Source organism: Malurus melanocephalus, unplaced genomic scaffold (genome assembly GCF_030028575.1).
Source record: "Malurus melanocephalus ecotype Western Australia unplaced genomic scaffold, MMel_1.1 scaffold_114, whole genome shotgun sequence".
Taxonomy (NCBI): Eukaryota; Metazoa; Chordata; class Aves; order Passeriformes; family Maluridae; genus Malurus; species Malurus melanocephalus.
The window spans coordinates 1,507,776-1,519,590 of record NW_026623346.1 but is presented as its reverse complement, the minus strand read 5'-3'; the positions used below and the strand labels follow the sequence as shown (position 1 = coordinate 1,519,590).

The following is an 11,815-nucleotide window of genomic DNA, read 5'->3' as shown; positions in this document are numbered from 1 at the left end:
CCCCCCCCCTAATAAAATGTACTGCACTGTATTCTAATTCCAGTTGTGAACCAGCTTCACAGTAGGAGAGTTCTGGATCTCATTAGATTTTCTGTGATGATCACTTCCTATCAGCACTTTTTTTATTGTCATCATTATGATATGACATTAGGGTTATCTCAGTTTTCCACTCATTTTTAAAAAATAATGTGTCATTGTTTCTTCCTGAAGATGCTTCAGCCATCAAGATAAGCGTAACCTTTAAATTAAATGAAGGAAAATGTAGTTTGAAAAAGACTGAGATGTTTCAAGAAGGTCCGGAACAGATGATACCAGGTATGAATTTAAAAATGCAGGTGAACAGGTCAGAGCCATAGCTCAGGAGATAAGTGCTTTCCAGGGATGAAGTACACCACAAGCAAACATAGAGGACTGTAGGCTTCTTGGTCTTCACTGACCTCGTGAATCACACTCTTGCCCAGCCATGGTTCTTGCAATTGTTGTTTCAAATCCCAGGATTTCCTTGTGACATCCTTAGAGTCTTGCTAGGAAAGCTTTTAGCCTTTTTTCTTTAGCAGTAACGCTGCTAATAAATTCTCAGTAAAATGAACCCTTCTCTTGTTTAGTTTGATTTCTTCCTTTTCTTCCTCTTTTTATATTTCTGTTCTTTTCTTTCTCACCTGCTCCTTACTGTCTGATGCCTCATTGAAGAATCTCCTAGCCTTTTATGCTGACTCTATTGTCCAAGGGCTATTCCTCTTTTCTCTTCCTTTCATACTTCAGCAGCCCCAGATGGATGTAGTGAGGTCAGCTCTTCCATTTGTTCCAAAGCAGAAAGTATAGCTTGGGAATTTGCAAAGTCAGCAGAAAGTGAGGAGGAGTACTTTAAAAAACAGAAAGAAAATGGGGACAGGAATCATTAAACAGGATGATGAATCGATGTGTCTGATTGTTTGTCCTTAGCAGAGTAACAGTGAGAAAGTGCACTAAATGCTCAGTAACAAGTTATGTACTCCAGAACCAGAGCATATTCTGGGTGTTTTCTTTAACTAAACCTTATTTCCTCACTGAAGCCATGAAAATGGTCATGATTCTGTGTGAGAGTGCACCAGTGGAGAGACTGGCCAAAGTGTTTGTTTGCTGGCACGTGGAGGTGATGGTTTGCTCCTCTTTAACTCTGAATGTTCAATAACAGAGCTGGCCAAGCTTCTGCTTCCTTTGATTTTGTTCATACAGAGAGACATAATTCAGTAATGGAGAGCTTCTACTATGTAAACCTAACATGCAGCTCTGGCAAGAAAGTTCATGGAGCCCTCAGTAGACTGACAGCGGCTAGAGAGATTTTTATCACTGCGGAATTTGAGCTTGAAACAAGCTGGAAGGAGGTGACAGGTTGGTTGGAAAATAATCCAAGGTGCGGTCTGAAGCTTCTTGCCGCTTGCTCCTTAATTTCTGTATTTTTCACTTCTGCCTGTATGCAAAATGACAATAAAAGGTATCTCCTGTTTTGCAAATTAATTTTACTGCTTCAGAAAGAGTGAGGGATGGGGATAGTTTTGAAGAGCTGCCTGGTGGATTTGTCCTTGAGGATTTCAGACTTGTTCCCAGAAGCTGCTGTTCTTGGTGATTTGAGTTGGTTGGTGTTTTGAATTGGGAGGCCTTTTGTGCATGGTCACTTACAGCAGCTTTCACCCCTGGTACCTTCCAGATTCGTGTGACGTCCGCTGTGCTCGGAAGAAGACGGAGAAGAGGTTCCGGAAAACCATCCGAACCTTACGGAAGACGGTCAGCAGGGACCAGTTCCGCATCCGCGTCTCTGGCGCGGACCCCGAGGCAGCCAGAAAGGCTCTGAAGCCATCAGAGCCACAGCAATCCTGTGGCATGGGACAGGCACACCCGGGTAACAGATGTGGTGAGTGACGTGAGATTTGGGAATTGTTTCACTGGCTCAGGCCTGGTGAGCTCAGAGGGATCACGGTTTGCTTGTCTGAGACAGAGGAGGGATGAGGGTGCAGAAGGGGGTTGCTGTTGGTGCTGCTGAAATTCTCTCTGTGAATTAATTGTTGGCAGGTGCTGTGTTACAGAGCAGAATGAGGGCTCAGTGCACTGCACTACAGCTGATGTGCAGCCTGCAATGAGCTTGGAGGTGGGAATCCTGGGAATAGCATCAAGCACCAGCAGCCTTGCCATCACCAGCATTACTGTTTAGACTACATTTAATATTCTGTGTGATGCTGAGTTCCTGAGCTGGTGCACATCTCACCTCCCCCTTGTCCCAAGGAAAGGGCTGAGCAGAATTTGATTCCRTCACATTCGCTTTGCTGACTGAGCTCAGAGCCCCAGAGATCTTCATGACAGAGTTATAAACTCATGGAGAGCAGGGGGTTTATAGGCCAGCACTAAGAAAAGTCTTAACTATCATGGCACTGGAGGGCACCACCATAATGCCGACCACAGTAAATGCTTCCAAAGCACAAAAGTTAAGGAGACAGGTCAGATGTTACGTCTTAACAGGGACTTAACAATCCTGACGGCCAGTTCAGGCTACATGGGGTAGGCAGCGTGTAGGTGGATTGTGAATCAGCAAGCCTTTAAAATGCTTGTCACATTGAATTAGTATGTCTGTGCAGCAGCATTTGGCCTAAGAATAGGTTTTTCCAGTCCAGTTTTGCTAACTCTAGAAAACCTTGGATTCGTAGARCAGAAAAATTGTTCCAAACATCTGTGCAAGCACACAGGGAATTGCTCAGGAAATATTGGAAAAAACTTCTCTGAAATTGTAAGATTTCCTTTCTTTTCTTGGAATATTGCAATAAGTCTGAAAAATTTTGCAAAGTCCACCAAGATGAGTTTACAAGGATGTTTTCAAGCTATTTTGTTGCATASTGGAGGAAGGCTTTGAAAAAGCCTCAGTTCAGTTGTACAGAGCACAGTATGACTGTGAAAATGTTTGTGACTTTGTCTACAAAAAACAGCAATGAGGAAGCTAAAAATGTTGCAGGTGGAGAAGACAATATGAATTATAAATTGAAACAGCAAGGAAACACAATTGTTTTTAGGTAATGCATAACCAGTCTAATGTTGCAGCACAAATGAGACAGGTGACTTGGCATTTCTGTGCTAGTTCAGAGAGAAAAAAAGGCTTTTGGGGCCTTTGAGGAAGCCTTGCCTTTGGTGTAGTGAGCACAAACAACCTGTCCATGGTTAAAACAGTCAGTGAGCATATGAAGACAAAGATTTGGAAGAACTGTTTGTAAAAGTCTTCTGTTGCTGAGTTGGTGCCAGTTTGTTCTGGACATCTTAACAGGTGCTGCTGGGAGTGTGTCTCGTGCCTTATGGTTTGATTTGCTCATGCCTAACAGGGTGCAATCACTAAATGAACTTCCCTTTCTTCAGCTGAATTATTCAGACCATGTCCTTGTGTAGATTTGCTGTGATCAAACAGGAGGTGGAACTCRCACCATGGTCGTTTCCCTGTGTGGGTCTTAAGAAGGTCTCTCTCCTTCAACTTGTTCCCTGCTTATTTTCATAAAATGTACAGAAAATTAGTATCTTTGAAGCCTCTCTGCATCACTTATCAGGCTGCTGGGAGCTGGGCAGACAGCTCACTTGTTGCTCAGGGGACATAAAAGTACACCCAGAGGCAGTGCTGTTATGTACGCCTCATTTCCTTGGAAAAAGCCAATTGTCCCAGGGTGAATGGTTAAGGTAAGGCTGGGGGGCTGCTGCTGCTGCTTGGACTGCCGGGCAGAAGGAGCTAAGGAATAGGCTGGGAAGAGGAGAATGGAATGGGGACAGAGTGAAGAAAGGCAAAAGGGACCTGTGGTGGAGAGGGGGTTTGGTTTGGTTTGGTTAGTTGTTTTTTTTTTTTTTTTTTTTTTTTGTTTTTTTTTTTTTTTTTTTTTTTTTTTTTTTTTGTTTTGATCTGGTTGTTTTGCAGAGCTGCTTGGGAATTCCTGGACAGGACTGGGGCCCTGCTTACCCAGACATGCTAGTGGTTCTGGGGAGAAAGGACTCCTCAGCAAGAGACACCAGGTCAGCAGATGGACTTAGTGCAGGTGGTGAATGGGGTGTCTGGGCAGCAGAGGATTTTGGCAAAGAGATTTTGCTCAGTCTGGCCAGAGGAGTAGGAAGCAGTGGAGGAGCAAAATAAGTCAAAGGGACTTACAAGTCTTCTTTGATGCAGTTACTGAGTGAAATGCAGGTTTTTGTTCATTGTTTTGAAATACTTGGAGTATGGCTTGGTTAGATACAGTTTTGGTTATTCAGACAGTCTTGTGCTGGTCCTCTCCCTGTGGTGGATTTCTCCTGGCACAGCACTGTGTGAAACATTATTTATATTTGAGCAGTGTCAGAGGGAAAGTCCAGCTCCTGCTCTGACAGCTTTTGTGCTGGGTAAGTGGCCTGCAGTTGCAGCAGCAAGATAAATTTCATTTGGTTTCACTCTTCTGGTGAGGTAGTTCTATTCCTGATTTCCCTGTCTTGACTCCTACCATCTTGAGTGGGGTACAGTGCAGAAGAAAAGCTTTAGAAAGGCACCAGGAACAAAGTCAGCTGTGGTTTCTGGGGTATTTAATCATTCTTAATATGCTGGATGATTGCACATGTGTGTCTGCTGTTCTTTAAACAGCTGCTGGTGGTGAAAGGGAATTCACTGCTGATTCCAAGGGATAGCATAGTTTATTTCAAGTTTGCTGTTTACTGTACAGTTCTGTCTGGGATTTCCTGATGCTTTAGAGGTTCAAGTGTTGCATTTTCCCACCTTGTTACATGTGAGCTCTGTACCAATGACAAATGCATTCAGCACTGGCTCACATTGGTTAATTCCATGAAGTCCTGTTGTGTTTGGCTTCCAAGGAGCAACCAGTGCTGGCTCCATAATAATGGACTTCACATGAAATGTCTATAGCAAAATGGAACTTTCATCAGCTTTTCCAGGGAACTGGTTTCTCTTAGCAGAAGCATGATCTTTCTGCATTGAAGTAGATTTTAAGGTAATAAACATCCCTTTTGCAATGTCGGTGTGTCGAGGCTGCATGTGAACCCTCAAACAACAAGCAATTTAGCTGCTTTTCCATTGCTTAAAACTTTGTCTTACCTTGATCACATCCTATGGAGTCCAAAGTCATCTTGCATCATTCATGTTCCATTTGTGGTTTTGTTTTTTTTTTCGTGTTGGACACACCAATACTTTCAGAGATGGAAGGATGCAATGAGAATTACCATTTCCTGAAATTGCTGCAAAAAAGGACACAACGGCATGTCTTTGCTTCACAGAAGTGGATTCACCCAAAGAGCTGTGAAGGCACTGCTCTGATGTGAATGATGATCAGCTTCATCTCGCGTGGGACGTGTCAGTGCATTTCACTGCTCAGCATTCAGCAGTTCTGTCCCCTTAGCTGAGAGGATGCAAAAAGGATATTAACATTTCGTCCAAAATGATGAACCACATCTCAAAAGTTTGTCTGTGCTATGATACTGGCAAAAGTATAAGATAGATATTTAAAGAGAAAAGTGAAGTGCTTCCTGCTTTGCAGTTGTTGTAATTAATAGTTGTGTTAAACATCTGTTGGATTGTGGGTTTTTTTGTTGGGTTTTTTTTTTGTTGTTGTTGTTCGTTTGTTTTTTGGTGTTTGCAATTTTATGAAAATCCAATGAGAAGAAGTGAATTATCCAATGGGGAAAAAGGGTGCTATTTTCCCTGCTAACCTGCTTGCCCTGACAATCACAGATCCAAGACATAAACCCTCAGAATTTGAAACCATCTCATGTGACCTAAACGTGTGACCTGCTAAAACACAATAACTTAAAGTATGCTGCTTCAGAATCAATTTGCATCACTTGTTGGTGATTTTCCTTATAAAGTCAAGGCATCATTCTTAAGAAAACGGTGAATTGGTGGATCATGACCTCCTTTATAAGGTTCACCTTCTCAGCCCCTGAGATACCGCAGTATTTGTCTGTAGGAGCAAATGCTCAAAGGCTTATGTGTTGAAAAGATGGGAAGAGCCTTTAAATGTCTTTGTTAATCCTGGCTCCCTGGGGGCCCCTCTCTTCCCCCCACCCGCCTTTTTGTCTTGTTTTTGCATCAGAAAAGCTTTCACTTTTTCCCCCCCTTTAAAACAGCTGCATGAGACTCAAGACCAGGTTTTTAATGGGCATTGAAGATAAACAAAGACAGTGGCTGCAGAAATGAAGTCTACTGGAGGCAATTGGTTCTTTTGTTGATATGGAGAAAAACAATCAAGTTTCTGAAAAAAAGAGCAAAGCCAGCCAGTGGAATTGTGATTTAATGTCATTATTTGCAAAACTTCAGATCTGGTTTTAACTGGGTATTTCCCACATGTCAGGCAGGACCGTGCAATTTCTAGTTTTGCAAAATAAAGCTCATTTTGTTTAAGCAAATAACAGGAAAAGTTGAACTTCTTAGAGGTGTTTCCTGTGGATTTTTGATTTTTGTAAATTTGTTGAGCTTTTTTTTTTTCAGGGAAGGTTCATCTTCATTATATGCATAGTCTATGAATTTCTGTGGGATGATTTCTGTATTGAAATAATGTCCCTATTATTAATGTTACTAAAATTGAATCTAACACTAAGTCTGTTGTACTAAATTGGGCCCTGGTAAATGCCCTGTGAATGCTTCTAAACAGGATTTCTTCATTGCCCCAGCTCCGTGCTCCAGTGGGGCTGGATGAGTGACCTTTGCAGCATTTCTAGGTGGAAGATGAGGAGGAGCTGGGAGAAGTTTACAGGGAATGTGTTTGTGGACAGAACAGTCTGGACACTTGTACCACTCTGAAAATCTTGGTTTGATGTACTCATGTAAAGAAACTGATATATTGGTGAGCTTGAGATATTAAAACTTGGATGTGACGTGGAGCAATTCCAATATTTGCATTGGATATGGAGTGTTTGTTAGACTGAAAATACCTAAATCTGTGTGTGGATGTACTGACCTCTTTTCTCAGATGCACTTGGGATCAATCAAAGCCTGAAGTGTCTGGTGTGTCTCAGAAATCAGAGCTTTTTCCCGCTGGTTTTGAGCACCCCATTACACTGGTGGGAGCTTTTCAGCCTTTTTCCTTGCTATCATTGCCACCGCTTAGGAAAATCAGAAGGAAATGCTTGACTTAAATGGTTCAGATTTAACGAAAAATTTTCCTTTGGCCCAAACTGATGATCTCAGTGATGTCTGAGGAGGACTTTTTAAAGTTTACTTCCTCAATGCAAATTTTCAGAAATCAGGCACTTTGCTAAATAATCCAGGATGATTTAGATTAACTCAGTTGTATTCCACAGGGAACTCTGTAATTGGCAAGCAAGATGCAGATGATAAAGTTGTCAAGAGAGATCTGATGGCATAAGTTCTCAAATGCAATGTTTCCACATGAGTTGTGGGTTTGATTCCCACCTGGGGGATGTTTYCTTGGAGCTCTGATAGATGGCTGGACTCTGAGCAAGTTTAGGAAACCTGAAGGACAGTTTCGAGATTCAATTTATATGGTCAGTGTTTCTGTTCAAAACACTCCAAAATTAAAAAAAAAAAAAAAAAAAACCAAGCCCAAACCACTGCAAACTTGACATGTGATTAAAATGAATGGAAAAAGACAGACTAAGGGGAGACAGCAGAGAGCAGATATTTTCTAGCAAGGCCACTCAGACCACTGATTTCCCATAAAGCCATGGAATTTTATGAGGGAAGGAGATTTGCTCAGGCCTTTCCATTGCTTCTGGGTTTCTGAAGTCAGTAGCCACTTCTCAAAATCACCTTTCCTAACCCTGAATTGTCTTCCCCTGCTGTGGAATTGTAAATAGTGCTCTTTCCTTGCCTTATTAGGAGTGCTGCCGTGAAAGCCCGAATTCATTCATGTTTGTGGAAGTGCACAAAGTGTGCAGGGATGAGTGTTCTGTAGGAATGTTTATAAAAAGGAGAAAGGCTTGAAAAGCGTGGGAGCAAATGAATGTGCGTCCTTATGAGGGCAGGGGTGATGTGTGGTGGGAAAAGTCAGAACCAAGAGCTAAGGCTTCCTCACAAGCTTTCATTGATAAGCCACAGAGCATTGCTGAACCTACTGCATTTTATTTTTGAGCTAAGGAGGAGCACTCAACTATTCCTCCTGGTGTATCAGCCATAAACAAAACTCTTCATCATTGATCGTGACCGGTAGTTAATGCCCTGCTTGTTGTTAGTCATACATCCTGAAATGGAGCCAAGGCCAATTTAGCTTCCTAACAAAACAGCTATTCACTGAATGATTTATTGGAGCTATAAACTAAAACTAACAGTTTATTATTGTAACAGGTCTTAAAAGGACAGAATTTTTCAGCCCAGCTGAACAACTGCAACAGTGTTTTGTGCCTTTCCAGAGCAGGGTAATTATTAAATACCAGCACTGAAGCCAGTTCTTTTGTGAAAAGTTTGAAAACCAGAACTTTTCAAAGATACTCATGAATATTGCTGGCCTTGTTAGATAATATTGAGGTGTGTGTTTAAGTAAAATGAGTTTAGATTGAGTTGGTGCTGTCTATGACCCATACAGAACACAGCAGTGCAGTGCACAGATAATCGTTATCCAAGATCCAGTATAATGGCAAAAGTATTTCTGCTTTAAAACTCTTTGAGGCATAATGTTTAGTTTACTGAATTTGCACAATTGCTTATTGCACTTGAGGCTTTCACACAATCCAGTAATGCTAATGTTTATGAAATATGAATATTCAGTAATATTAAGATTAAAGTACTTATAGAAATATGGAGGTAGGTTTTTGGCAGTTTAGATTCTAACTATATGTCATTTGGGACGAGTTCAAGAGCTAGAAAGAGGAGATAATCACTACATAATTGCACTGTGCAGGTGAGCAGAGCACTGGGCAGGCTGAGGGTCCAGTGTGGCCTTGCAACAAAGTGGGAAATCCATTCCAGCTCCCAGAAGAGCTCCAGAGGTTGTCAGTGTCTGTTTTACTGTGCACATTGGAGGTATCAAGCTCCTGCTGTTGCCCTGGTTCCCGCTGCCTCAGTAAAGGAGAGCAATTTCAGTGTGGTTCCAGCTCAGACTCACTAACACAAACATCTTCAATGTGTGTTCTTCCTCTCCCAGACCAGTGCCCCCCAGGTGAATATTCTCCGGATGGCTTCAAGCCCTGTGTGCCGTGTTCCCTTGGATCATACCAGCCTGAAGCTGGCAGAGTCTCCTGCTTTCCCTGTGGAGGAGGTTTAACAACAAGGCATAGTGGGGCATCCCTGTTTCAGGACTGTGAGACAAGAGGTAAGGCCTAGATTTGTTTGATGAACTGCATTAATCTGAGGCAAAACTAAATGCTGCTGCTTAGGTGGGGCATTCAGACAAGGGTCTTTCTTCTTCTGAAGGTCAATCCTTCCAGGAGTCTCAGAGCTGGTTGGCCTGGTCTGGCTGCAAGGAAATTCTTTCTGAAACTGATTATCAAAAGCATGGGTAAAAGCAAATTATTTATAGAAATCAAAGGACTTTTATTTATAGATTTATAGAAAATTATTTATAGAAATTTGAGGACAAAGTCTTAACAGAAAGTGTACTGCTGCAGAGCAGAAATAAGGGATAGAAATAAGGTCCAGATGTAAACATTTGGTAGTGGTTTGGATTAAGAGATCTCTCTAGTTTCAATTATGTTTACTTCTGAGAATTGCAACATATTATAAGAATTTTGCAGTATCATTGAAGAATTAATATTACTGGTAGTAGTGTGATATCTAATAGTTTCCTTCACTGAAGGATCACTGAATCTGCAAATGCTGTTGTTTCATACTTAACTTTGCAAAACTGAAGTAATGAAACACGATGTTAAAACTCTGGATCAAGATTAGAGGAACTGATTTCGGTTTTACTTAACATAAACAAAAACAAGTCTGTAAATGAGGTTCAGTTTTCAAATTGGAGTGGAGATTAAAGGAATTCTTTCTATTAACTGGAATGAAGAACCCAGRACTTTGCATGTGGAAGAGGCCACATGAGACACAGAATCACAGATGCAAGAACTCTTTGGAGCTTATCTGAAGCATTTGGATTGGGGCAGCATGTAGGGATGGACTCCTGGCTGAGCTAGCTTCCAAAACTCTGCAAGAATTATTTGGGTGCAACCAGAGCTTAAAAGGAAGAGAAAAAAGGGGACTATGCAGCATAGAAAACAACATTTGATAATAGATCTTTTGAACTTGCACAAAATGACCTGTTAAATTAAAATTTGCTTGAGTGCCTCTGCTTTGTTACCCTCTGAGTTTATGAATACGGCATTTCCATTTCTGAAATTATATTAGGTCTTATGCAAATATGTAAAAGCATATTCTAGTATGCTACTGCCACTTTTTTAACCATGATGCATTTAATTACTGTCCAGTTCAGTGTTCTCCTGGCCATTTTTACAACACCACAACTCATCGATGTATTCGCTGTGCAGTTGGGACATACCAGCCTGAGTTTGGACAAAATTACTGCATTTCCTGCCCTGGAAACACCACTACTGATTTTGATGGGTCAACAAACATAACACAGTGCAAAAGTAAGTGCAGCAAGATGGTTTTGATGCTCATAAAAAGACCGGAGCATTACAGGCAAAATTTAGCTTTGCTCCAGGGAGTTGGAGAAAATGCAGACGTGTTGCTCTTCTCTTGCTGCCTGCCTGCGTCTCACCTCACATGGCTCACTGAGGGCTGTGAGAGACCATTTCTGCAGACTGGTTCCATCATCCTTGTCAAGGTAAATGATGACTGTGTTTTGCTAGTTGGTGCTGGCTTGCTCGGGTATTAAATTTCTGTTAAATATTTTCTCCCATGATATAGCAGAGTTTGTGTTCTCAGCACCCTGATTTTTTCCCTCCTTCCTGAGAGGAATGGAAGCTGGCTCACAAAACTTGATAGTTCTAGTAGCCATTTCTTCTTAATAACAGCSTTTGAAAGAGGCAGTTCCAAAGGGAGCCACTGTTCTGGATTTATGGTGCTGTGGTGTGGGAAGCTGAAGGTAAATTAAAGAGGGAGAATGGAGGGCAGAGAGGTGACTGCTCAAAACCACTTCTGGAGACCCTGTATAGAAACACCTACACAGAAATGTGAGAGGCTCCTAGGAGAGCTGTATCTGCAGCAGAAGCAGAAAGGTGACGGTGCAGCTGACGGTGACTGCAGGAGAGACACAGGGTGACATTTCTTTGTCTTGTCTCATGTCTTGGTTTGAAAGACAGGTGTTTGCCAATGAAGGCAGGGACCCCCCTTGGAGTGGTGGATATGACCCCCCTTCCCTCTGAATTATTATAGCTTTGAAAAAATCATGGGCTTTCAGGCAAGAATATGGGTAAAAGGGAATAACTGTTTTTACTAATATGTATAACAAGGTGAAACAAGTAACAATAACAATAGCAACAACCAGCCCAGTCTCAAACTCAGTGACAGCCTTACAGAGACACAGCCTCCCCTTTGGTGCAGTTCCAGTCCCAGTTGGCAGGGATGCTATTGGCTCCCGGCCGGGCAGGGCGGGTGCGATGATTCCCCCGCGGCTGCAGGGGGCGCTGTGGCGCGGGTCCCGGCTGGCTCAGATCTCCCGCGTCGTCAATGATTGACACAAAATGGCAGAGGTGGATGGAGAAAAGTTTCTCTGCAAAACTCGCAGCGGAAACGCCGATCTCGGTGCTCCTCTGGACAGCAAGAAACCCAGGATGGCAGAGACGAGCAGAAACCCCACAGCTGCAAGACGGGATGGAGCAGAGCTCACCCCTGAAGCTGGAATCGCAGAGGTTCCCGGCAAGGCACAGGAGAGAAAACCACCGTGCAGCAAGCAGGAACCCAATGAGCAGAGATGCTGTCTCCGCAGAA

General features: G+C 42.4%; 1 protein-coding gene across 1 annotated transcript in view; it reads left to right on the top strand.

Moving 5' to 3' along the window:
* Nucleotides 1-11,815, top strand: part of SCUBE2 (signal peptide, CUB domain and EGF like domain containing 2) — a gene marked incomplete at its 5' end in the record, with an annotated part of 39,510 nt that overhangs the window by 21,133 nt on the left and 6,562 nt on the right. Inside the window, 5 exons of the mRNA XM_057369750.1 lie at nt 211-315; nt 1,216-1,371; nt 1,688-1,891; nt 9,078-9,245; nt 10,351-10,512. Of these exons, the coding sequence (XP_057225733.1) occupies nt 211-315; nt 1,216-1,371; nt 1,688-1,891; nt 9,078-9,245; nt 10,351-10,512 (795 nt within the window). The remainder of the gene's footprint in view (nt 1-210; nt 316-1,215; nt 1,372-1,687; nt 1,892-9,077; nt 9,246-10,350; nt 10,513-11,815) is intronic.